Genomic DNA, 27,383 nt, shown 5'->3' with positions numbered 1-27,383 from the left:
AATAAACCCTTCATAAAACCTCATCCCGCCCGTGGATGAGGTCCCATGAAAAATGCGAAGGCCGCCTGGGCTCTTCGCCTGCCCGCCAACCTTAAGGTTGGACGGGCAGCATTCTTAACAACTTTAATTACTTTCATAATGGCCTTAATAGGCCTTTGACAATCTAAATGACGCGCGGTGATGTTGGGGCGCCCACCCGATGTCACCCTGCGCCATTTTACGCATCGGCGTGCAGGCCCTGCCCCCATTCGGCAACTGGAAAATTCTTCACCAGAATTTAAACCTGGGCCCTTCTCAGAACACAGCTGTGAGGAAAATGCTCTTTCTCACAAAACCCTTAATAGAGTTCATGACTTTTCAGTCAAATACCTTATAAAACTGCTGAGTGGTGAAGTAATGAGAAACAATCTGCATCTTGGCTTATCTAAATTATGAAAATCTTTTAGCTATGAAGTATTTTTTGGAACTTCCAGTGTCAGTACAGTATATCCATACAAATGCACAACAATATTGATGTGGCAAACATGTACATGTGTTAGAACCTTCAAACAAAAAGCAAGACTAAAATAGAACATTGGAACTTTAATCTGTGTTAACACTCTCACAAATTACATTTGTTATATGAAGCCATATTTCAACTCTATCTACTTCAGGCAGCTTAATTTTTTTTAAATGGGGCAGAAATGTTTAATTGTACATATTTAAGAATTCGATTGATGTCCACACTGTTGTCCATTTGTGGCTTAGTGATTGTTGGGAACTGGTTGGGCAGACTGGATGTCAGTAAAATTTATAAGCAAAGCTCACATTTGAGGATCTTGACTGTAAAAGAAACCTCTCCGTTTTCTTCAAGCATGACTCTTGTTGAATAGCCTCGTTTTTTTTTAACTAACTTTAAAATACCAAATTCTAGAACATCCTAAGTTAAAATATTAGCTGTTTTGGAATATTTTGGAATGATTTTTAACTGTACTACTTATGAAAGTCAATTCAGCTCCAGAAACAGTAGTCATTGCATATTCTGTGACCAATGCAAGTAGCTGCAATATTTGTACATCATCAAAAATTGTCTTATATTCATCTACAAAAGGTCTATTCTTACCATTAGCTCCGGAGACAATAACATTGCCCCATTCTTTTACAGATACTTTAATTCAATCTACAACTATGCTTATGGTTTATACATATTTATTTACATTTTCACACTACCTCTATTGCTTTTGATGAAAGAAAATCAAAGCAACTGACTAACACAAGAGATTGTCTCTTGTTTTACTGGCTCATAAAAGCATTGAACATGAAAATCAACTTCATGGGTTTTTTTTTTGTTTCCAATGATTTGATATCTACAAGAACATGCTGGATGAATATTATGCCGTTTGCTTGTGCCAAGAGAACAGTATATGTGAAGTGAATAAGGAGAAATTACTAGACCGAATCTTTTATTTGCACTACATTTCAATGTGTCCCTTTATTCATTGCATTTTCCTTCTGACTTCATTGGTCCTTTTCACAGATATACTACCTAAACAGACACATTCATAGAAACTGAATGATTCACCCTCATGTGATCCAAAAGGGTGACATTCAAAGGGCAAACTTGGGCACAAATTTTTTCAAAGTCGGAAGGACTCCACGTTTTAGCTAAAAAGGTTCCAGAGGCCGGAATCCCAAAGTCCCACCCCCAAACCCGACAACCACTACATTCAATGAGGGTGGGGGTGAATGTGGGTGGTTGGAATTTCACACATCCGCACTTCACGGAGACATCAGCACATTTAAAAGTGCAGCTGCCTTCAAACAGAAGCATTTCTGGTCATCAATGTTTTAGAAGGACAACATGGGCTTTAGACATTTGAGGAAAAGGTTTGAACCTACCCGAGTTCTTTGAAGAGGTCAGGTACCCTTTTGGAGATGTAAGGTGACCTCTGGGAGATGTCAGGTACCTCTTTGCGATTGTTAAGAGTAGACATGAATGTGCATAAAAAGCGGATAAGCCCTGTGGGACTGCCAAGCCGTCAAGTTATTTAAATCTCCTGCCCTTTAAATTTTGGGGAAAAAGCTAGCCTGCAGGTGAAAAAAATTGGTGCTTGCCGTTTCACAATATGTTTGTTGATGTAAGCCTGAGTCCTATTATTATCACATTATTTCTGCTTAGCTGCTTCTATAACCTGTTATTATCACAGTGGTGGCCTGTAAATTTGGTTTGATTGACAGCTTCAAGTGGTTATAAACAGATTAGCTGTCTTTGGCATGGGGCTATGGATACAAATATTTGTCTTTACAAGGGATTAAGTACTTGAAGAAGATGTTTGTCTTTATAAGGATTTAGGTAAATCTGCTTGGACCTTGGGCGGGAAAGTTGGAGTACGTCCTTCATGGGCCCTCTTGTCCAATCAGATGTCCTCCGCAAGGTCTGCATCCCCGCTTTGTGTGCCTACTTCCCCCCTGGCCTGTGCACCCCAGCCGACATTCCCCTCGTCCAACCTACCCAGAGCCTCCTATACTGGCCCCGCTGAGAAACCACCGAGCTACCTGTCAGGGCTGGATGCACTCCCAGCCATGGTCACCACTCCTGGTGATGCTTCTGGGGCCAGAGGGCCGCTGGTCAATATGAGGTGGGTCTTCATCACCTCAGATGGGTGTGGAAGGCCTGTCTCAAACCACTTAAGGCTCCTTAAAATGTTAAATGGCTGCAGGGCAACCCATCGGCAAGTTTTATTGGCAGCGGGGGCAGGAAAACCTGCCACCTGCAAAATCCTGCCCATGGGATTTTCCTGCTTTAATCAGATATTTCAAATTATCAATATTCAATATCATAGAGCAAAACTTTCAAACCAGATTAATGCCTATATAGAAGTAGTACACACAGATGCATACTAAATATTCATACTTGACTCACTGGAAACTATCGGCTACTAGGTAGCAACTCCTCTGTAAAAGACACTTTCTACAAATTCAAGTTCACAATAAGAGAAACCAAAATATTATTTCTGTTTGTGTCCTGTAAATAATCACTTGCAGAGGCAAATCAAATTGATCGCTAAGTTACTAGTTATCTGAATAGTCAAGTAAGAACACAAGATGGAATGAGAAGAAGCTCCTTACTGTACTTATTTAGTTAAGTAAAGGACACTGACTGTTTTCATTACCCTCATCCCCTGGTATCATGTCCAAGTACAATCCATGTCTGCAGCATTAAGTCTCATTTTCTGCACTGCCTACTGGCATCAAGATGGGCAAGACAACCTCTAGTCACTGCACTGTTTAAGTCTTCCCTCACCCAGATAACATCACGAGAAGCATTAATCTTTTCTTGTGTGAAGGCATGGGGATTGATCAATATATTTGTTTGTCTTTAGGTGTGTAGTATTTGTAACCTGTAGAGTTTTTACAGTTTTGCAGTGTAGTGGAATTGTGGTCCTGTAATGTCTGCCAAAATCTGGATAATCTGGAACTCTACTATTGCTAAACACACACATTACTGGCAAATACAGTTCTGAGGAAGTGTTCTTGATTTTTGTTCGCACAACAGATGCCGCTGGAGTTGCTGCATGTCACCAACATTTATTTTTTTATTTCAGGTTTCCAGTATTTTGATGTTGGCACACTTAAATAAGGTGATTGGCTGCAGTCATAACATTTGATTTAATGTTTTTAATGGCAGAAGCCTCTAAATTCTACCAGCGGCCTGATACCCTGACCAACATTTACCAGTATCCCTCATCTAACATTACTAAAACAGTTTATCCGGCCATTTATCTCAATGTGGAAATTTGGTGTGTACGAATTGGCTGCCACACTTTCCTGATGTACCACAATGTCCACACTTCAAAAAGAGCTTCACTGGCTATGAAGCATTTTGATACATCCTGAGGACACAGAAGGCAATACGAATGATTCATTTTCTTTCAAAGGAAATAATAACGTTTCACAGGTCTGTTGGTGAGTGCTGTTACCACTGACACCAGCATCTATAACTTCCTCTGACACCGCACAACTTATTGCGCTTGGTACTAGAATGGGAGCTAGAGGATTTTTTTTTTGCAGTCTTTTGTTAAACAATAAAGGTATGAGGGAAAATCTTGTTTGCATAGTGCTGCTTTAAGTTGTGCCATGCAGGCTATGTCGATTCCCTGGAGGCAGACAGCATTGCCAACTGTGGGTTTCTCCGCTGATATCATGGCGCTGTCTGGCCCCGGAGATTGACATCGTCTGTGAAGTGCCACTTGAAGCAGTGCTACGAGAACTTTGCTTTCTTCCACTGAATTCCCCATTTGGAAAATTCACTCCATGGGATGATTCATCACAATACTGAAATAACAACATGGAGTAAATCACAAAATGTGGGGGGGAGGGGAGGGGTGGCAGCAACTTCTAGGAGTTTATAAATGTGACAGGGGCCCTGAGATTTAGTACCGGGTTGAACTTTCTCCATCATTAAACAACATTTATAATTTTACTGTTTTACTGGATTCCAATAAAACAGCAACAAGAAGAGAAGAAACAACAACTGGTGTGCTTTTGAGGAAAGATAGTCTAGTTTTGCATGTCCAGTTTATTATTATAAAATTTACTTCTGAAGTTATTCCTTAAATTTAGACAGAAATAACCAACAGCTGACTGTGAGGAAATTCTCTGTCCAGGACAATAAGACATTCTGAATTAGGGCGTATTTGAAATTATCCTTCATTTTTCTTCAGGTTTCTTTGTCTTGCTGCCCCTTCAATTGCACCTTTGGCTTTCTGCTCCTGATTCCTCCCCTTGGCCTTCCCCCCACCCTTCTCAGTAGACCCTTTCTCCCTGTTGTGAAAAGCATGGAGATGTTCTTCTAAATGCAAATTAATATTGTTGTCCTCCAAAGTGTTGCCAATACTTACAGTAATTAGAAAAAGAGTTGTGCTACTACTGTCCTTATTAGTCCAACCGATCACAGCTGAGTCGGCTGCGCGCCCGCCAAACTGTCAAGGGCCTATTAAGGCCATTTAAAACCAAATTAATTCAATTCAATGAGCTGCCCGTCCAACTTTAAGGTTGGCGGGCAGGCGAAGAGCCCAGGCGGCCTTCGGGTTTTTCACAAAACCTCAACCATGGGCGGGGATGAGGTTTCATGAAGTGTTTTAAAATCTAATAAAAATTTATACTTTTATTCTTCGACATGTCCCAGCTTACCCATCGGGGAGGAAGTGCAGGAGCGGGCGCGTGCAGGCAGGCCTCCAATCGGCGCGCCGCCATTTTATATGGGCGGGCCAATTAAGGCCTGCCCAGCATGACGTCCACCAGGAAGCGCTTTGCGCTCCTTGTGTGGGCGGGGGGGATTCCCCAAGCCGAGAGTGCGAACAGGGCGCAAAAGAGCGCACTCATCTCCCTGAGGGTAAGTGCTGCCTTAGGGAAATCGGCGCCAAATTCAAAAATGGTCAATGGGCAAAAATAAAATTTCACTGACATGTCCCCTCAGGCGGGGTGATGTCGAGGATTCTGCCCGACTTCATCCCGCATCATTTTACGCATCGGCGAGGGGGCCCCGCCCACCGCTCGCCGACCTCAATATCCTGGCCCACGTGATAGTGTCCTGTGAGGGGTCATATTTTATAAGTGTTACAAACCTTTATTTGAAACTTTAACACTGAAACAAATCTCTCTGAGGCACCTCTGTGCCTCGGGGAGATCTCTGCGCTCTTTCACAGGCATGCGCGAAAAAGCACAGGGAACCTCTCAGGGAATCCACCCCCCCACCCCCCCCCCAGCCCGCACAAGGAGCACTCAGCGCTTCCAGGCGAGCGTCGCACTTCTGGGCAAGTGTCACGCTGGGCGGGCCAATTACGTAAAATGGCGTCGCGTCGCCGATCAGGTTCGCGCCCGCCCCTGCACAACCCCACCGACGGGGAAAACATCCTGGCCTTAGTGATGCCCTACAACAAGTTCCATTTAACAATATAAATCAGTCACATTGTAGATGCTGATTGGGTCCCTCTTTAGAATAAACACTCAAAACTAGATTAACTTCCCCTAAAACCCCACCAGTTGCTATTTTCTCTGTTCCTCTTGCTGTTTTTTTTAGTCTATGAACTGCTGCCCACCCCTCTCACAAAAAAAAATGCAAACACCATTTTATTTATAAAGAGAAACTTCTGGTTGGAAAAACTGTGGAGCTGCCTCTCATTATGAATGAAGAATGTCCCCACAGGATTCCTCTAAACTAATTCAAATAGTAAGAATGGGTTAAAGTCTTGCCAAGTGAGTTCACAGAATCCCACACTTCCAAAGAGCAGTGGTGCATTGAAATAGGACGGTAACAGCATGTGGCCAATTCTCGGACCCATGTTCCATTCAACCTCAACTCTTCAGTAGAACTGAGTTTGAAGAATTTAGTCTTGTGCCTCAGTAAACACTGACTACATAGTTTAATGCTGAGAAAAAATCATAAGCAGAAGTCTGTGTGAAGAGTGGATAATAAGCCACTGGTTAGTTACTTAACAAACTGCCTAGTGCAGTTAATCCGATCCTTATCAATGAACCACCAAAAGCCCTATCTCAGTGAAAACTGGGGTCAAATTTTTCTCACTGCAATACTGTACGACACCTCCACAAATCACCCTCAGGCACGGAGATAATCTACAGAACAGACGAGAAACTGTTCAATCTACGCCACCTTCAATCCAAAACCAAAACCATTCCAACCTCAGTCATACAGCTTCAGTATGCAGATGATGATTGTGTGTGCACTCAATCAGAAACTAAGCCCCAGGTCATTGTCAACTCCTTCTCCGAAGCATATAAGAAAATGAGCTTTTCTCTAAATGCCTGGAAAACTAAGATCCTCTTCCAACCAGCTCCCACAGCAAAACACTTCCCCACATTGATTAAGATCAACAGTGAGATCCTGGAAAATGTGGACCATTTTCCATATCTTGGGCGCCTCCTCTCGATGAAGGCAGACAGAGAAAACGAATCTAATCAATGCCTCCAATGTGACAGCTCAGCTTTGGCCGACTGAGAAAAAAAGTATTTGAGGACCAGAATCTCAAACCCAAAACTAAGGTCATGGATTACCAGGCAGCAGTGATCCCTGCGCTCCTATATGCTTCGGAGATTTGGATGACCTACAGCAGTCACCTCAAAGCACCGAAGAAGCACCACCACCAATGGTGTCTTCACAAGATCCTGGCAAGAAAGGTGGTCCAACAGCAGCATCCTCTCCCAACCCGACTTGCCTAGCATTGAGGCGCCAATCACTAGAAAGCAGCTCCACTGGGTGGAACATGTCAGTCATATGCCTGACACCAGACCCCCAAAGCAACTGTTCTGCTCGGAACTCAGCCATGGCAGGAGGGTCCTAGGAGGGCAGTGGAAAAGCTTTAGGAATGCCCTCAAAGCATCCCCATAGAGGTCAAGCATACCCACCGAATCATGGGAGTCTATGGCTTATGATCGACCAAAATGAAGAAAGCTCATTCGGGAAGGCACTGAACACATCAAGAAACTTCATCGGGAATGCGCAGAGGCAAAGTTGAGGTGTCAGAGGGAAGATACAAATCTCCAAACAATCCATCTACACAACCCTTCAAGCACCATCTGCCCTGCCAGTGGCAGGGAATGCAGATCATGCATTGGACTTATTAGGTACCTCAGAACCCATGGAACCAAAATGGAAGCAAGTCATCCACGATCATAGTGTGCTTTTGGGACAATTCCTTGTAGCAGCATGTTCTAGAGTCAGAGAGAAGGCTGTACTAGACCTGACAGCGTGCACTCAGGCAGTATTAATTAAAGACCTCATAGTAAAGAAGCCTCTGGGTAGCAGTGATCATAAAATCATTGAATTTTGCATATTCAGATTAAGGGAGAGAAGAGTGAGTCTAAGACTAGTGTTTTAAACTTAAATAAAGGCAATTACAAGGGTATAAACATGGTGCTGGTTAAAGTAAACTGAGAAAATAGGCTAAGGGGTAGGTCAGTAGAAATGTAGTGGTGAACATTTAAGGAGATATTTCATATTGTTCAGCAAAGATACATTCCAGCAGGAAACAAAGACTGGTGCATTCAGATAATTCCGCATTTGTGGCTGACTCACAAAGTTAAAGATAGTATCAGATTGAAAGAAAAAGTGTACAATTCTGCGAAAATTAAGGGCACGCGCACGAAAGAGTGCACTCATCTCCCTGAGGTTAAGTGCTGCCTCAGGAAGATCGTCTCTACTGTACAAATTATTAAAAATAGAAAAAAATCCCTGACATGTCCCCTCATGTGACACTGTCACATGAGTTGGGACACGTCCATAACTTTTTTAAAATCCTTAATTAAATTTTTTAAAACCTACATGAAACCTCATCCCGCCCGTGGATGAGGTTTCATGCTTTTTCTAATGCCCGCCAGGGCTCCTGGCCTGCCTGCTAACCTTAAGGTTGGACGGGCAGGTCCATTAATTACTTCAATGACTCTGTCAATGGCCTCAATTGGCCATTGACAGGTCGGTGGGTGCACAGCTGATTCTGTTGAGCCCCCGCCTACCGGAAAATTTAAATGGGGCGTGGTGACGTCGGGAGTTCCGCCCGACATCACCGCGCGTCATTTTACACGTCGGCGAGCGGGCCCCACCCCCCCGCTCGCCAAAGGGAAAATCCCGGCAACGAATGACTAAAAAAGAAATAAGGAGACAAAATTTGGATTATGAGAGAAAGCTAACCAGAAATATAAAACAGATAGTAAGCATTCTTAGAAGTATTTAAAAAGAGAAGAGTAACTAAAGTGAGCTTGGGTCCCCAACAGACCGTGTCTGGGGAGTTAATAAGAAAACGGTGAAAGCATTGAACAGATATTTTGTGTCTTTCTTCACTGTAGAAGTCACAAATAACATCCCAGAAATACTCCTAAATCAAGAGGTGAAAGGGAGAGGAACTCAAAACAATTACAATTATCATGGAAAGGATACTGAGAAAAGTATTAGATCTAAAGGCTGACAAGTCATCAGGACTTGATGGAGTGCATCCAAGTGCTCAAAAAGAAGTGGCTGTGGAGACAGTAGATGCATTGGTTGTAATTTTCCAAAATTCCCTTAATTCTGGAAAGGTTCTAGCAGATTGGGAAATAGCAAATGTAACTCCTCTAGTCAAGAAAGGAGGGAGACAAAAAGCAGCTAACGACAGGCCAGTTAGCCTAACATTTGTCATAGGGAAAATGCAAAAATCTATTATTAAGAAGGTTCTAGCAGGGCACTGAAAAAATCTTAATTCCATTAAGCAGAGCCAATATGGTTTTGCGAAAACGAAATCAAGTTTGACTAATTTATTTGAGTTCTTTCAGGAAGTATCAAGTAATGTGAATAAAGGGGAACCTGTAGATGTGGTGTACTTGGATTTCCAAAAGGCCATTTCATAAGGTGCCACATCAAAGGTTACTACACAAAATAAGAGCTCTTGGTGTAACAGATAATATATTATCACAGATACAGGATTGGTTAGCTAACAGGAAGCAGGGAAATGGATCATTTTCAGGTTGGCAAGCTGTAACTGGTGGACTGCCACCATGATCAGTGCTGGGACCTCAACTATTTACAATCTATATAAATGACTTGGATGAAAGAACCAAGTATATGGTTGCTAAATTTGCTCATGACACAAAAGTAGGCAGGAAAGTAAATTGAGAGGAGGACATAAAGAGTCCACAAAGGGATTTTTATAGGCTAAGTGAGTGGGCAGAAAATTGGCAGATGGGATATAATGTGGGAAAATGTGAATGCGTCCACTTTGGCAGGTAGGATATACAAGCAGTACATTATTTAAATGGGGAAATATTGAAAAACACTGTGGTAAGGAGGGATCTGGATGTCTTGGTACATAAATCATGAAAAGTTAGGTACAGCTAGTGACAAATGGAATGTTGTCGTTTATTACAATGGGAATGGAATAAATAAGCAGGGAAATTTTGCTATGATTGTACAGGGCATTGGTGAGACTATATCTGGACCACTGTGTACAGTTTTGGTCTCCTTACTTGAGGAAAGATATAATAGCATTGGAAGAAGTTCAGATAAGGTTCACTTGACTGATTCTTGGGATGAAGGGGTTATTTTATGAGGGATGGTTGGACAGGTTGGGGATATATACTAAGGGCAGAATTTTCTGCCTACTGGGCGGGCGGGCCCGACCCAATCTCCCTTGGGCGGGGAGACGATCCCCGCCGGAGAAGTGGGCCCCGCTGCCATTTTAAGTGGGCGGGCCAATTAAGGTCTGCCCAGCGTGGTGCCCGGTGGGAAGCGCTATGCACTTCCTGTGCGGGCGGGGGGGAAGGGGATTCCCCAAATGCGAGAGTGCGCTCTTTCGCGCATGCGCACGAAAGAGCACACATCTCCCTGAGGCTAAGTGCTGCCTCAGGGAGATTGCTGACAGCTTTATAAATTTTAAAATTGGAAAAAAAAATCCTTAACATGTCCCCCTCATGTGACAATGTCACATGAGATGGGACATGTTAATAAATTTCACTAAAACTTATTACAATTTTTTAGACCCTACATGAAACCTCATCCCGCTGGTGGATGAGGTTTCATGTTTTTTTCTATTCACCGCCGGGGCTCCTGGCCTGCCCGCCAACCTTAAGGTTGGACGGGCAGGTCCTTTAATTATTTTAATGATCCTGTTAATGGCCTCAATTGGCCATTGACAGGTCGGCGGGCACACAGCTGATTTCGCTGTGCCCCCGCCTTCCTGAAGATTTAAATGGGGCAGGATGACATCGGGGGTTTCCCCCAACATCATCCCGTGTCATCCCACCCCCTGCTCGCCGACAGCAAAATTCAGCCCTAAGAGTTTAGAAGAATGAGAGGTGACCTTATTAAACGTAGAAGATCCTGAGGGGACTCGACAGGTTGGATGCTGAGAGTATGTTTCCCCTTGTGGGAGAGACTAGAACTAGGGGGCACAGTTTAAAAATAAGGGGTCTCCCATTTAGGACAGAGATGAGAATTTTTTTTCTCTCAGAGGATCGTAAGTCTGTGGAACTCTCTTCCCCAGAGAGTAGTGGAGGCAAAGTCATTGAATATTTTTAAGGTTGAGTTAAATAAATTCCTGAATAATGAGGAGGTTGAATGGCACAGGGGGTAGACAGGAAAATGGAGTTGAGGCCTCAATCAGATCAGCCATGATCTTATCAAATGGCAGAGCAGGCTTGAGGGGTCAAATGGCATACTCCTGCTCCTAATTCGTATGTTTGTATGTTCCTTTATTTTCACTATCTGCAAAACACGCATGAGATGACATGACTGTCTGTTCCATTTATTTTTAATTTTCTGGTGCTTTCCACATTACCTATTCCCATTCTGATCTTTGATTCTTTTCTTGTGCCTTTCTCACAGGAGCAGAGACACTTGGAGGAATTGTCAAGGTTACTTAAGTTATCTACAGATCATATTACTCCCAAACAGCAATTTAAATTTAATGTAAAACATTCAAGGGATAATTTGGTGTTGAGTGGGAATTGGAAGAGTTTAGAGGAAGCAGAAGGGACAATGAATCCAACGTTGGGGAGGGAGGTTTTGAGGAGGCTTTTGAAAGGTGGGAGAGACAAACTAAGGCAGAGAGGATTTCTGAGTAAAGGATGATCACAGCACAAGGTTCTGTTGGATGAGCCATGGATATGAGCTTGGATGTAAGGCTGAGGATTATTACATTTGTTGGCTCAGCTATATCATGGATCAAGAGAAGAATTTTTGAAATAAAAGTATTGGGAAAGGATGCACAAAGCATCTCAAAAAATATAGCTTTATTCCTCTCCACCATTGTTCCTTGACTTTGTTTGTTCCTGTACCTATGAATTATTCCTCGGGCTCTGCTATGATTCCTTCCACTTATGCCATCAAAGGCAGGATGATTAAAGCTTAGAAGATTGTTCAGTGGCTTGCTTGTTTGCTCATGGGTTTAAATTGTAATCTCCAAATTTATGCAGCATTTCATTGTTTACATGCCGCATTCCATTCAGATTACATGCCAATATGTATACCAATATACGTAAGCCAATATGTATACCAATATACGTAAACCAATATGTAACCAAGGAAAAATAAAATGCAAATGGAAACCAAGGGTCTCTCTTTCTCTGGCAATTACCTTTCAAAACAGATTACAAAAATCCACCAACTTTCAAAATGTTGTTATTCATCAGTCATGGGATGTGGGCATTGCTGGTAAGCTCAGCATTTATTATCCATCCTAATTTCCTTTGAGAAGGTATGGTAGGTTGCATTCTTGAACTGCTGCCATGCGTGAGGGGTGGATGATTGGCTTTCAGCAACCATAACCTTCCTTTGAGCTATGTACGACTCCAGCCTTTGGAGACTTTTCCCCCCTGATTCCCAGTGACTTCAATTTTGATAGGATTCCTTGATGCCACACTCACTTAAAAGCTGCCTTGATGTCAAAGGCAGTCACTCTCACCTCACCTCTTAAACTCAACTCTTTTGTCCACGTTTTGCACCAAGGCTGTAATGAGATCTGGAGCTGAGTAGATTTAGGCAGAACCCAAACTGAGCATCAGTGAACAGGTTATTGGTAAGTGTCACTTGATAGCACTGTTGACTACACCTTCCATCTATTGGATGATGAATGAGACTAATGGGGCGGTAATCGGCTCTATTGAATTTGTCCAGCTTTTATGGACAGGACATACCTGGGCATTTTTCCCCTTGTTGTGTAGATGCCAGTGTTGCAGCTGTGCAGGAACAGCTTGGCTAGGGGCACAACTAGTCCTGGAGCACAAATCTACAGTACTACAGCTGGGATGTTGTCAGGCCCATTACCTTTGGTGTACTTAGTGTGCTCAGCCATTTCTTGATATCATTTGTTGAAAAATGACTGGTATCTGTGATGGTTGAGACCGCAGGAGGAGACAAAGACAGATAATACACTCAGTACATCTGGCTGAAGGTGGTTGCAAAAGTTTCAGCCTCGTCTTTTGACCTCAGGTTCTGACTCTGCCATCATTGAAAATGGGGAAGTTCATGGAGCTTAGCTGATTAATTGTCCATCACCATTCACAACTGAATGTGGTTAGAACTGCAGTGCTTTGACCTGATGGGTTGGTTGTGGGAATATTTAGTTCTGTCTTCTACATACTGCATCTTTAGCATGCATTTCTTCATGTGTTGTAGCTTCACCAGGTTGGTGCTGCTCCTGGCATGCTCTCCTACAATCCTTAATGAACAGGGTTGATCCCCAGTCTTGCTGCTAATATGCTGGGCCATGAGGTTACAAGTCTGCTGCTTCTTATAGCCCACAAAGCCTCATGGATGCCCAGTTTTGAGCTGCTAGATCTATTCTGAAATTACTGCATTTAGCATGCTGTGCCACACAACATGATGTATCAAGTCAGAGCTTTGTCTCCACCAAGAATATGCGGTGGTCACTCATATCAGTACTGTAATGGATAGATGCTGCTAGATTAGTGAGGACACCAAGTGGGTTTTTCACTCTTGTTGATTCCTTCACCACCTGCTGCAGGCCCAGTGTGGCAGCTATATCCTTTAGGACTCAGCCAGCTCAGTCAACAATGGTTGCAATTGCTTCAGCCTTGTCTTTTGCACTGATTTTTGAGGACGGGGTATCTTTAGAGTCTCCTCCTCCAGTCAGTTGCTTAATTGTCCACCGCCAGCCACTGGATGTGCCAAGACTCCAGAGCTTAGATCTGATCCGTTGGTTGTGGGGTCATTTAGCTCCGACTGTGGTGTGCTGCTTCACTTTGTGATAGCAAGGCTTGGAGCCTTTCTACCACAGAATTTTCAAATATTGCCCCATTATCCACCACTTGTTATTCCTTAAGCCGGGACAGCTGAAATCCCTGCTGCTCTTGTGACTTTTGATAGGATGTTCCGTTCCAAACAAAAGGCATCCTGCCAGGAAGAACTGTCAGAGGAACTGGTGTGAGATATGAACGTGTACAGCTGATGTCAAGGCAAAGATAGATGAGGGATATACTGCTCCAAAGGAAACAGAAACATACCCAGTAAATTAATTTACCATCCTTTTAAAATACAAACATAAATGTCCCTCAATAATGAAGTACTTAATGGAATTTAATTACTTAAATAGGCCTTCCTTAAATGAAGAGACCATAAAACTGATCTTGCCACTGTGAAGCAATCTAATCTTACTGAAAGACTGTAAAAATTCTGAATAGTTATATCCAAATTCTTAAACACTGCAAAACATAGGAAGGGAAACATGTGTTATTTGGCCTTGCTAAAATAAACAAATTAATTTTAAGGGCACTCGTCTCCCTTGTTGGGAAGTAAAAGCTGCAGCCGAAATCTGGTAACGGGACTCAGTCATCCTAAGAGCCTAGATGTAATCCAAGTCATGGTGTTCCATAGAGTCAATAGCTTCTCCTAGTATTACATCTTTAGTTTCCAAGTAAAAAATTAAAGCGGGAAGAAGGCAGTGTTAGTATGTAATGAGTTAAATCTAGCATATTAATTGAAATGACAGATTAAAATTGGAAAACCATCCTTGCATGGATTGGTCTTCTCAAGATCCCAGAGTTTCCCACAGAATAGCCTCCTTCTACTTAGCACCATCCATTCAGGGTTATTCAGCCATCCAAATATTGGAAGCTAATAGATCACCCAACTGCTTGGCTTTAATAAATAAATATGGCTCCTTCAACTCTGCTGCCTTCATCTTGAAATATTTTCTGATCTTCCTAATAATCACTCATTCTCTCCTTCTTTACTTTGTCTACTTCTTTGCTATGAATCTTCATATGATCAACATTTTATTTATAAAATATTTGGGGGGGTGGGGTGTGCAAAATTATGAGCTTGCACTTCTAGCAACAATATCACCCACCAGCAGCACATATTGGAAATGTGCCAATATTCCCCTGATTTTTGGTTACATGTCCAAATTTCTACTTTACACGACTGGTAGGAGAGGCTTCCCATCATAAGGATGGATTTATAAAATGATTGTTTTCTGTCTACAATAAGAACGTGGCTGGTATTTATATTTGTTAGGCCAGAGTTTTCAGGCGTAAAATGATGTGCGGTGATGTCGGGCGCATGTCTCGACGTAGCTGTGCGCTATTCAGATCTTTCATTTAGTGGAGGCGTCTGCGCACCCGCCACACTGTCAAAGGCTTGTTAAGGCCATTAAAAGAGCAATTACAGTAATTATCAACGCTGCTCATCCAACCTTAAGGTTGGCGGGCAGGCGAAGAGCCCGAGCCTCATCCACGGGCGGGGTGAGTTTTCCTTAAGGTTTTAATAAATAAATAATTTCCCCCCCCCACAATTCTTAAACATGTCGCAGCTCATGTGACACTGTCACATGAGGGGACACCGTGTAAATAATTTTTATCTTTATTTGAAACCCTCAATATGAACTTAATCTCCCTGAGGCAGATCCGTGCGTCACGCATGGCGGGCTTTAATTGGCCCACCCATGTAAAATGATGGCACGCAGCCGATTGCGGGCAGCGATCGGCTCAACGCCCGCTCGCGCCCACTCCAGGCCGGTGCGTCCGACAGGCAGAAAATTCTGCCCATTGAATCAACATAAACTGAAGCATCCTGTTATGTCCACATTAGGAGGGGTAAAAATGACTCTCCTATTCTACCACTCAAGGTCTGATCATAACAGGCCTTTTTTTTCATGAATTTGAAGAGGATGCCCTTTGCCAATGCTGCAGGAATCCCACTACGTATGCTTTCAGATGATAAAGAATTAGTCAGACAGGTTTTCTGAGTTTAAACAAAGATAAAGATGAATTTTTGTCACTACTTGCCAAATTTAGAAAAAGCCCTGGGCCCACGCACACACACTAATACAGGTGGTAGGATAAGAGGATAGTGTATTTTGCATTTTATGAAGAAATACACAGTTTTTTTATTCATTCATGGAATGCGGGCACTGCTGGCTAAGCCTTTTTACTCTTATTTAGAGGGCATTTAAGAGTCAACCACATTGCTGTGGGTCTGGAGTCACCAGGCCAGACCAGGTAAGGATGGCAGATTTCCTTCCCTAAAGGACATTAGTGAACCAGGTGGGTTTTTCTACAATTGACAATGATTTTGTGGTCGTTGTCAGACTTTTAATTCCAGATTTTTATTGAATTAAAATTTCATCATCAGCCATGGTGGGATTTGAACCCAGGTCTCCAGAACATTACCTCGGGTCTCTAGAATACTAGTCCAGTGACAATTCCACTATGCCACCGCCTCTCCTTGATGACCTTGTTAACTGCCCTTTGGCTGGTCTTAATGCGGTGATTCCACGTTACGGCTGTTTTGTTCAGTTATCTTCCTGGGTGTAATTGCATGGAGCAGATTTCCAGGTTTTATTCCCTAAAGTTCTCAGTTTAGATCTAGATTTCTTTTCTCAGGATGATTACTTTGCATTGGTTGGCACAGTACTTCTGTGAGAGAGGAGAGAGAAAGAAAGAGAGAGAGCGAGAGAGAGAGAGAGCTTCTTTGCAGCTTTTCAGTACTGCATTCTGATCTCTGGCTTGGCAAACAGTTCTTAAAGTCTTGTTGGCTGTATATTCCAGAGGAATTTAATTAATTCCATGTCTGCTGTAGTTACTGCTTTTTAGAACAGGTCATTGCATTTTTGATGTCTTATCTCAGAAACATTTGAAGAGTTTCAGGATAGTGTGAAATCCAGCAGGAGATGGGTTTTTTCACGCTTCCCAGGGTGGTTTGGGTTTATGTTTCCGTTTCATTCCACAATTGTATATTGTGGCTGGCTGACAGTCCTCCATTGTCTTATAGATTACTGTTTTTTTTAAAAATCCAGTCAGAGAAAGGAGATTTAGAAAGTGTATCTTTTGTTTCCATTTTCCTATTTTGTGAATAGACTTTCTAACTAGTGATTGTACAAATATATATTTCTGCTCACTCAACTACTTGTAATTTAAACCAGAGAAAGTGGTATCCTACTCTCAGGTCAGATCATCAATAAACGCAAAGCAACAAACAAAATGCGCGGACGGATGACATCTGCGTTTTTTAACTTTTAACTACTGTACCTCAGACAGTAAACTGAATCTGTACGCTAGGTCTTTTCATTCACAATAATTGCTTTATTTATTCACTTTGTAATGAGATCATAACAGTATATTCTATTGCATTAGCTCTAAACATTCACAGCAGGAAGCAGACAACAACTGTGTTTTCATAACATATTGACAGCCATACCGTGCTGCTTTTCAGCCAACATCTGTTACCTGATGTGGATTGCTTCTGTTATTATCTGCAATGTGTATTTATTTGCTGGAATGTGGAGAGAGTATGATATTTTGTACCTCTGCTATAGTGTAGGAAGCAGATCTTTAAAACAGAATCACATTATTCTATGTTTCAAAAACCATAACAGATGAAGTAAACGTCACAGAAAAACTCACTTGCTCAGTCTAATTAATTGCCTTGGAATGTGACCTTGACACAATTCAACATGCACAAGTTCTCAATTGTTCTGAAATTCTGCACATATAAGGGGCAGTATGAAGAGTGTTTACTTAAGGTATGCTGCTGAAGCAGCATGCTATAAATACGCACACCATTGTTAAACCACTGAAAATTCTCACTACTACAGACTCTATTCCCATTGCAGCACAAAGTTTTGCACAGCGCTCTTCACCTTTGTGTCATTGATCACTTCACTGTCAACATGTGTCTGTGCAAGCATACCAACAATGTCACTTTAAGTAAAGTGTAGATTTTATACAGCCCATCTTGGTAAATATTAATGGAAAGTCTCCTGGAGCAACAACATGCTGTGCGAGATTAAGATGATCACGCTAACTGTGAAGGACAAAGTAATTCGAAAATAGCATGGCTGACACATCTCTCAAGCAAATTTACACAGCGAATCACAAAAGGCTGCCAATTTGATTAAATAAAAAATGCTTGGACAAACTTATTTCCAGCAATTAACCAACTGTTTATAATTCGACCGTGATAGTAAACATACAAAACATTTGCTTTTTTATAAAATTAAAATTTTAAAAATCAAGACTGTAGCAAACCCTGGCTGCCTCAAGACTGTAATGTTTTGTGTTTCACTGACCTTGAAGCTCAGTTACAGCTTTGAAGCTCCATTCAATCCAGTTCTATTTGCTTTGGTACTGATGCTCATGATTCCTATCCTGCATCCGTCAATCACTTGATACACCATTTATCCTCTTTAACTCTCGAGTCATGACTCTCAAGTGCCATTTTTGATCTAAAACGTCTGAAACTTCAAAGCCTCACTGTCCCACAAGGATGCACAATGCTTTTCTGCAGCCCAGATCTAAATTCTATGACGTTAAATTTAAACAAAGGGCTAAAGATATCAGCTTTGAAATGCCAGTGTCCGTGCACACCTACAAGCTACATAGTAATTTTTCCTCAAGTTCTTTATAGAAATTTGCAAGTATTCGCTTTTAAATTAAGTCAAAATTATGTTTGCACTATAAATAACTGGGGAAGAAATAACAGCAGAAACTCTGAATCTATCAAACAGTTATCAAAATGAGTAAAATGCAGGTCTGTGGTTTTGTTAGAGACATTCATGACAGTTCTAGACCCATAAGTTCCATAAGCATTTATTTCATCCATCACTTAAAAATACTGCAGGCTCCATACTTTTAAACATAAATTTATGTCGCCCAATTTTTCCCTCCATTTACCTTAGCCCAATGTCCACATTTGTACATGATATAGCTCAGTTACTGTAAGAGGGAAGGATTAGACTGCCGAACTTCACAAAATCCCAGCGGACATACTGCTCCAGCCTGATCCAGACAGATATGGTGTCATTCTCACTGTGAGAAAAACTAGTTATCTTATCAGCCAGTCTAACACCAGCTGTGTTGAAGCTCCCTGCATGCATGAGTGGAGGGTCAAAGTGTCCATTAGCAGCAGGACTATAGCCTGCAATTATTCTGGTACCATACAGGTATGCTAAACTGTCCTTTTCTCCTGTTTGACACTCATGGCAGCTCAAATGTTTCATAAAAAAACATGAATTATTATCTCTTTGTTTTAATGCACAGTTTGAGTACAATGTTCATTTGAAGCAAACTATACTGCTGCTTTGCTGACATTAAATAGGAGATGAGAATAAATGCCCACCTGAAGTACTTCAGTAGGAAATGCCATTAATCATAAAATAAACCAATTCAAGTAATTCAAGAAGAGAGAGATTTGGGGACTTAAACTATGATTAATGCCATCTGAAACATGAAGAGCTTTGGAGATCAGAGAGTTGGCAAGCCCTTGATTTCAATGTAATTTGCTGTCTTTCTGAAAAAATATTTCTTTTAGTACAAAGTCTTAGATGCGTTTGATGTGCTGCCACCTTCATAGTTGGTGTCAATGTAATTTCCTCTCCAAATTGTCAAGTGCAGAACTTCAGTATTGCTGAAAGAACGAGGCATTTTTTTGTCAAAGCTTTTTGATTTGCACTCATCAGGACAATTCGCAAAAAAAAATACCAATCTCAGGGTAAACAATATATTTATACTGTACAAGAAGAGAGTGCTGATTGGTTGACAGGTGGACTCTGATTGGTAGAGGCGTTGCCATGGAGAATGCACCAGTCAATGGTGGCTGACAGTTAACTGCCAAACATTGTTTGAAATTTAAACCAAGTAGATTGCCCTGGGGAAGGAACCAGTGAATGGTTGTCACTTATTTTGTTTAGCTGAAACAGGTGCAATGTGTGTACATGTTCTTTCTGTCTGCAAAGAACAGGGCCCTGTGTATTATTATATGTAGCTTCCAGTACCTGCAAATGTGCCACACTGCAAGCCCAACTGATGATTTTAAATTGTTTGTCAGAATGATTCTTAGCATATTGAGGATTATTTAGCAAATGTGGTCCAATCGCGGAATCACATCTAATGTTGGGCACTGTGTTTTGAATTTTGCAAGCACAAGGTATGGTCCATACCTTGCCTGTTGCAACAGTGGAAGAGACATCCTGTTTGATACGATCCACCAGTCTTTGGGGCATATAGCCTACATACCTAGCATCACACAGGCACTGAAATTCATATACCGCATTACTCATTTGTGTGACAGGCAGAATGTCTTTTTGACTTGACGGCAGCATCCTGTTAATGGTATTGCTACTGCATAGCAGCAGTGTGAAACAGCTAACTTCACCTGTTGCTCATGCTTTTTCACACTGCTACTATGCAGTTGTCTGACATTGGTATTTTCTTGCAAATTGTTCTGATGAGTACAAGACAAAAAGCTTTAACAAAAAAATCTCCTTTCTTCAGCAATACTCAAGTTTTGTACCACCAAATGACGTAAAGAATTATAAATACAGACAGAAAATTCTGGAAATGCTCAGTAGTTCTGGCAGAATCTGTGGCGAGGGCAACAAAGTTAACATTTCAGGTCGATGACCTGTCATCAGTTCTGTGAAAGGTCATCGACCTAAAATTTCCAGCATATTCTCTCTTTAAGAATTCCAGCATTAACAGTAGTTTGTTCTTGTAAACAATTGCAAACTTGGTCTTGGGTGGAGATGGGTCTTCTTGGTGTTTGATGGCATGTTAGATTCACGCCATCATGGCTATGTTATTTCAACTGAAGACCCCAAAACTAAGGTTTCCATATGAACCAAAAAATAACCCAGCTGAGTGATAAGAGCTGGGTGGTTATCTTGGGATCGGGGGATACCTGCATCGCTCATGAGCAAAAGCATTAGTAGCTGATTCATGTATCGTTTGTTTTGCCATGTGTAGCAAACACTTGTTACAGAGTGAGCATGCTAGAACAATATACTTCGCTTGGATCATGATGGTCATCCTATGGATTGGTACTTGTTGTATATTTTCATCACATTCATTTGAATATTTGTTTTGTACCAATAGATAAGTCTTCAAGTTTAAAATTAAAAAATAAGTGAGTTGGAAACAACAATCACAAGGCTCATTTGTAGCATATTTAGAAGTTACAAATAAAATTTGAATTTGCATCCTAAATTCTTTTGCTAACCTAGTTTGCAGTACAGAGAGTGATAAATGATGCTAAAATGCTTGAAGTATCTGTAATTATTCCTCACTCCAGAAGGTGGCACTCACTACTGAGGACAATGCAAAGGTGTGCAAAATTCCTTCGACTTCAGTCATTAAATTTATGCTCCAGCCCAGTGCTGTACACTCTGCAACATATCATCTGTAATGTGCAACTATGCAGGGCAATCTGGGATTTATCTACTGAAAAAATACATTTTCTGAGCTATGATATAACAAAAAAAAAACACAAACCAACAGGCCCAATTGATTAGATAGCAAACAATCCAATTATACTTCAAAAGCAAGCAAAAAGGGTGTTCGTACCTGGATATTAAGCAACAATCATGAATGATAACTGGTTCTACAAATATTTCATTATCTTCATCCGTTACCATTACTTTCCCACCATGGCGCCATTGGATTTGAGTCGTTTTATCCACATATGTTGCAGTGCACAGAAAAGGCAAACGATCACCATGGAATACCACTTGTTGTTGGGATGGAATCATCTGGAACAAAGGCAACTCCAGGGGACCATCTGAAAATGAACAATTGTAAATGAACACATTGCCTAACCCTTCGATAAGTACAAAATAAGTTTCAGATAATCAATACCAGCACAAAAAAAAGACTATTTTTTGTAGAAATCATGACATACTTCCTTACATTAATGTTCCTTCACAATATTCATGGGGATTATTTCGGAATGGTTACTTCTAATCCGAGTTACAGTACATTAAGTATATCATTTCCTAATTCCAATCAGATTTAGTTCTTGTATGTACATGGGTACTTACTACTCTTCTTGCACCGATATCTCTCAGTCATAAAAACATTGGATCTCTGCTTAAGTAAAAGTGCCTTGTTTCACTATCATTTGTATCGTTATTATATGTTACCATTTTCTCGTCAGATATGCTCAAAATTCTTGCTTAAGCACGTCAGTTATCTCCTTTACTCTGCAAAATGTATTTATTCATCGGATGTCGGATGTTGCTGGTCAAGGTCAGTATTTATTCCCCATCCCTAATTGCCTTTGAGAATGGGAATGGTGAGCCACCTTCTGAAACCGGTGCTGTTCATTTGATGAAGATATTAACAACAGGTAGGGAGTTCCACGATTTTGACCCAGCGACAAGGCTCCTTCAACAACACCTTCCAAGCCTGCAACCTTTACCACCTGGAAGGACAAGGTGAGCAGAGGCTAACATTTTTTTTGTTTTTTTTTCCATGGGTACACCGCCACCTGCAAGTTCCCTTCCAAGCCACAGACCATCCTGACTTGGAACGGTATCGCCGTTCCTTCACCGCCGCTGGATCAAAATCTTGGAACTTCCTTCCCAGCAGCACTGTAGGTATACCTGCACCAGATAGATTGCAGCGGCTCAAGGAGGCAGCTCGCCACCATCGTTTCAAGGGCAACTTGTGATAGTTAACAATGTTGGCCTAGCCAGCAACACCCACATCCATGGAAGAACAAAAACAATCACGTGACATGAATCGAATTGGCTGAAGACTGGCATCTGTGATGGTGGGAATCTCAGGAAGAAGCAGAGGTGGATCATCTACTCGGTACTTATGCAGAAGATGTGAGTATTTCAGTAATCTCTTCTGCATTCAGATGCTGGCCTTCCAGTTATTGACACTAGGCATGTTCATGAAGCTTCCTCCTTCGGTTAGCTATTTAATTGTCCACTACTGTTCACAACTGGATGCAGCATTAATACAGAGCTTCAATCTGATCCATAGTTGCTGGATTGCTTAGCTGTGTGTATAACATACTGCTTCCACTGTTAGCATGCTTGAAGTCCTGTGTTGTATCTTCACCAAGTTGGCATCTCATTTTTAGGTATGCCTGGTGCTGCTCCTGGCACTACACTTGACCTGACCTGACCCAACAACCCGACCTGATTAGCCCCCACCACTCAACTACCCCCCAAATCCCTCCACAACTCAACCTGACATGACCTCACCACCCAACTCCCCTCCCGACCCTCCGAACCAACTTCACCACCCAACTCCCCCCCTGACCCCGCAACTGAGCCTGACCTGACCCACCCCCAATATTCCCCCCAACCCAACCTGACTAGCTCCACCACCTGACTTCCCCATGACCTGACCTCTCCACTCGACTCCCTCCTAACTCCCTGGCCCAACGCCATCACTCTACAGACCTCCCACCCTAAATAACTGCAATCCTACCCACCTGCCACCCTGCCTTTTTACCCACTTACCTCACTCACTCCACCCCCCTTATTCATCTACACATTCACCCAATCACTCACCCACTAACTCCTACACCAACACACTGAAAAGCTGTTTAAATGTCCTAGACTTTTCAATGTGTTACTGAACACTTACCAGAATATGGCAGCTAGTGCTGTAAAAGGGGGGGTATTGTTTGTCCTCCCCCCCCTCCGATGATCCAATGCTATGAAGAAGCTGTATGATTTGAAGTATGCTCCGCATTTCTGGAGAAGCCAGGATCGGAAGTCCCAGTCAGGAATGCGGAGCTCCAGCGTAGTGCAGGGAAGTATACTTTAGGAGGAGAGTGGCAATCAGACGATGATTATTGCCATTCCTCAGAAGATTTGAGCCAATTAAACACACAGGTTAGACTTTCTGGTCTTGTCACCTTTATGCTCTTGCTACAAATGAACCAGAAACTATTAGTCTTACCAGATCTTCCAGTGTTGGCCAGATTGCCTGCTCAAGGGGAGGTCCTGGCATTGAATGGACCTGATTGCGAGTTTACAAAATGGGAAAGCCAGGAAACTGGAACATTAATGATGAGTTGGAGACCAGAATTAAAAGTGGTGGGGTTATGTAAAGGTAAGTCAAAGTTCAGTGCCAAACTTTCAAAAGAATGCAGGAGGTTAAAGAAGTGCCCAAAAACAAACCACTGACGTAAAAAGCAAATGTAGAGGCTGTGGCAAAGGACCACAAAAGCCTCAATGTTCAACAAATGCAAGTGCTATGCATGAAGAGGATTACAGCACCAATTGTCGCTCCAGGATAGGCCACCCAAAGGACAAGAGTGCAGCTGAGGTGGCTAATAGATCCAAAATCATGTGTATTACGTGGGACTCTATATAGGTGTTGGTACATGTCAGGAAATATAACAAAGCAAAGCTACCCAACAACTCCATTAGCAGATGGCATATGAATACGACAAGTTGTTGTCTGCCAATCTGCTATGCTTCTTATCGTTCCATACAATTCCCTTAGGCAACTTTACAGGGTCCTTTCATTCCTTACTGTGCACATCCATACTCATTGTACAATCACTTTCAGTGTCTCAGAATGCCTTCTCTGCTTACAGTATAAAATGGTATCTAATCAGCTTGGCTTATTTTTATAGTACTCACCTCTGAGTCTGAAGATAGCAGCTCAAGTCCCAATCTAGAACTTCAATATATGTCTGAGGCTAGCAGGACTAAAGGTGTGCCTTCAAGGTGATATGTTAAACAATGACCCTTTTACCCTGTTTTGGTGGCTTAAGTAGACATAAAAGACCACATGGCATCTTTTGAAGAGGAGCAAAGGAGTTCTCCTGGTGTCCTGATCAATATTCTTCCCACAAACAACACCACCAAAAAAAGTTATTTAGTCGTTCATCATATTTGCTGTTTTTGCAAAGTCGCTGTGTTCAAAATTGCTGTTGATTGCAAACAAACTGTGCCATAAACTCAGAAGTAGTTTATTGGTTGTGCAGCACTTTGAAACATCATGGGTGGTTTTTAATGGAGGCAATGGGGCTCTTGCCTGCCAGCTGAAGAGCCGGCAATAGGTCCGTGTTGCTTCCTTTCAGGAAGGCCCACTTAATTAAGTGTCAATAAGGCACTTAATTGGGCAGCCACGGGCCCTCCCCAGGATCAAGGTCCCTGTGGCCGGAAGTGCCACCCCCTTAGAGCTGCTGCCAATAAGAGGCCAGCAGCTGTGAATTGCTCAGCAGTGCCACTGGGGAGCGATGGCAGATACCAGCATTGCACCCACCTGAAGCGCAGGTTCACCTAGGGACCCCAGACCACTGGAGAGTGATGACGGGATAGGGCCATGGGGTGGGGCTCACTGGGGAGGTCAGCAACAAGTGCAGGTGGGTGGCTCTTAGTGAGCCCTCCCTTCCTGATGCTGGGTCCTTCGATCAGGCACTGGTACCTTTAAACAAGGGACTCCCACCAGCTAGCCCCATCCCACCAGAAGCCTTCCAGCAGCCCAGACAGGGTTTGCTTCTTGGGCTTCCCACCTGGTGACTCCCCCACCCACTGCTAGGTGATTACAAGCAGCAGCAGGATGAATCCCTTCAGTGGGTATTAATTGCCCACTTTAGGGCCTCAATAGGCAGCAAGGCATGAAGGCTGTCCACAAGCCTTTCCACCCCAGACATAATTAGGATAGAGGCAAGAAGGCGGCAGGTCACCACCTGCTACCCTCCCACCCAATTAAATTGTCCCACCGCCAAACTCACCTTGGGGAAGGGCATTAAATTCCATGGGTTCATGATAAAGGGTTATATAACTACAAGTTCATTATCTCTTTCTAATTCATGGGAATAGACCTACAACAAAAGAGGGTCCAGAAGAGTCATTCGGACTCGAAACGTTAACTTTGTCTTCCTCTCCACAGATGCTGTCAGACCTGCTGAGTTTTTCCAGCTGTTTTTGTTTTTGTTCCAGAAATGATAAATCTGTGGTCCCCCTTGAGGAGATCACCTTGACCATCCTCGGCTATAAGAGCATCAAGGCAGCAGAAAAGGTGAAGCCGTAAACTTCATGACTGAGTGACCATTCACCCTCAGGTCTTGTCCCTGCCTCACACACACAGAATACCTTGTTTGAAAGTGTCTCTTGAAATCAGGGGCTGCATCTTCCGGTCGGCGAACGGGGCAGTGGGTGTGGGGCCCGCTCACCGACGCGTAAAGTGATGCGGGGTGACGTCAGGCCGGTGTCCCGATATCACCCGCGTCATTTACCTTCTCAGGTCAGCAGGCTATTAAGGCCATTAAAAAAGTAATTGAAATCATTAATGGACCTGCCTGTCCAGGTTGGTGGGCAGGCCAGGAGCCCTGGCGGGCATTAGAAAAAGCATGAACCCTCATCCATGGGCGGGATTAGGTTTCATGAAGGATTTAAAAATTTCAGAGTATGTTAAAATAAAAGTTATGGGCATGTCCCAACTCATGTGACAGTGTCACATGAGGGGACATGGCAGCAAAATTTTTTTCTCACCTTTATTTAATGTTTCAAACCTGAGCCAATCTCCCTGAGGCAGCACTTTGTCTCAGGGAGATCTATGCGCTCTTCCGCTTGCATGTGTGAAAGAGCCCAATCCCGGCTTAGGGAAATCCCCTCCCTCCGCCCGCTCAGGGAGCGCATAGCGCTTCCTGGCGGACATCACACTGGGCAGGCCTTTATTGGCCCGCCCATATAAAATGGCGCCGCGCCCCCATTTGGGGGTGCCGATTGGGAACCCGCCTGTTTGCACCCGCTCCCGCACATCCACCCCCAGCAGGGTTGGGGGGTTGGGGGGGGTGAATGTTGCCCCAGCATTTTAATACTTGTTTATTTTGAGTCATATTTAAGTCCTGGAGGAGGAGCCAAACAGCATTGCCGGTTGCCCAGGGTAAGATCAGCCGCTGATATCACTATGCAACCCTCCCTAAAGCTTGCAAGCACCAACACAGTTACACGTACATCCTGATGGATGTAGTTAGCGAGTTTTAGGAAGTATTTGCAGCAAAAATTGAAACTCATGGGATTTAGGGACAGTGGCAGCATAAATACAAGATTGGCTAAGGGACAGAAAGAAGAGAGCAGTGGTGAATGCTTGTTTCAATCTGGAGGGAAGTGTACAGTGGTACTCCCCATGGATTGGTATTAGGAACATTACATTTGTTGGTATACATTTATAACCTGGAGCTGGATGTACATTTTGTTTGCAATGAAACTTGGAAATGTAGGAAACAAGAAGGCAGACAGCCTTGAGGAGGACATGGACAGTGGAATGGGCAGACACACTGCAGATGAAATTTAATGCAGAGAAGTGTGAAATGATACATTTTGGTAGGCAGAATGAGGAGAGGCAAGTATAGCTAAATTCTATCATTTTAAACCCTGGCACAGGAAAAGAAAGACCATGAGGTGTATGTACATGAATCTTTGAAGATGTCAGGAGAAGTTGAGAGGGCTGTTGAAAGAACATGTGGGATCCTTGGGTTTTTTAATATGGGAACAGAGTACAAAAATGAAGAAGTTACGTTAAATCTTTAGAAAACACTGCTCAGGTCACAGCTGAAGAATTACGTTCAATTCTGGGGACCATACTTTAGGAAGGCCTTGGTGAAGGTGCAGAAGAGATTTGCTAGAATAGTTCCAAGGGCGAGG

The 27,383-nt window shown here is 42.6% G+C and overlaps 1 protein-coding gene across 1 annotated transcript in view; it reads right to left on the bottom strand.

Annotated features, from left to right (window-relative positions):
* Positions 1 to 27,383, bottom strand: part of adgra1b (adhesion G protein-coupled receptor A1b) — a 537,318-nt gene that overhangs the window by 263,633 nt on the left and 246,302 nt on the right. Inside the window, exon 7 of the mRNA XM_078564920.1 lies at positions 21,325 to 21,538. Within this exon, the coding sequence (XP_078421046.1) occupies positions 21,325 to 21,538 (214 nt within the window). The remainder of the gene's footprint in view (positions 1 to 21,324; positions 21,539 to 27,383) is intronic.

The sequence above is a fragment of the Cetorhinus maximus genome, chromosome 20 (genome assembly GCF_964194155.1).
Source record: "Cetorhinus maximus chromosome 20, sCetMax3.hap1.1, whole genome shotgun sequence".
Classification (NCBI taxonomy): Eukaryota; Metazoa; Chordata; class Chondrichthyes; order Lamniformes; family Cetorhinidae; genus Cetorhinus; species Cetorhinus maximus.
The sequence above is the reverse complement of the archived record's forward strand: the minus strand, read 5'-3'. Positions and strand labels throughout refer to the sequence as shown.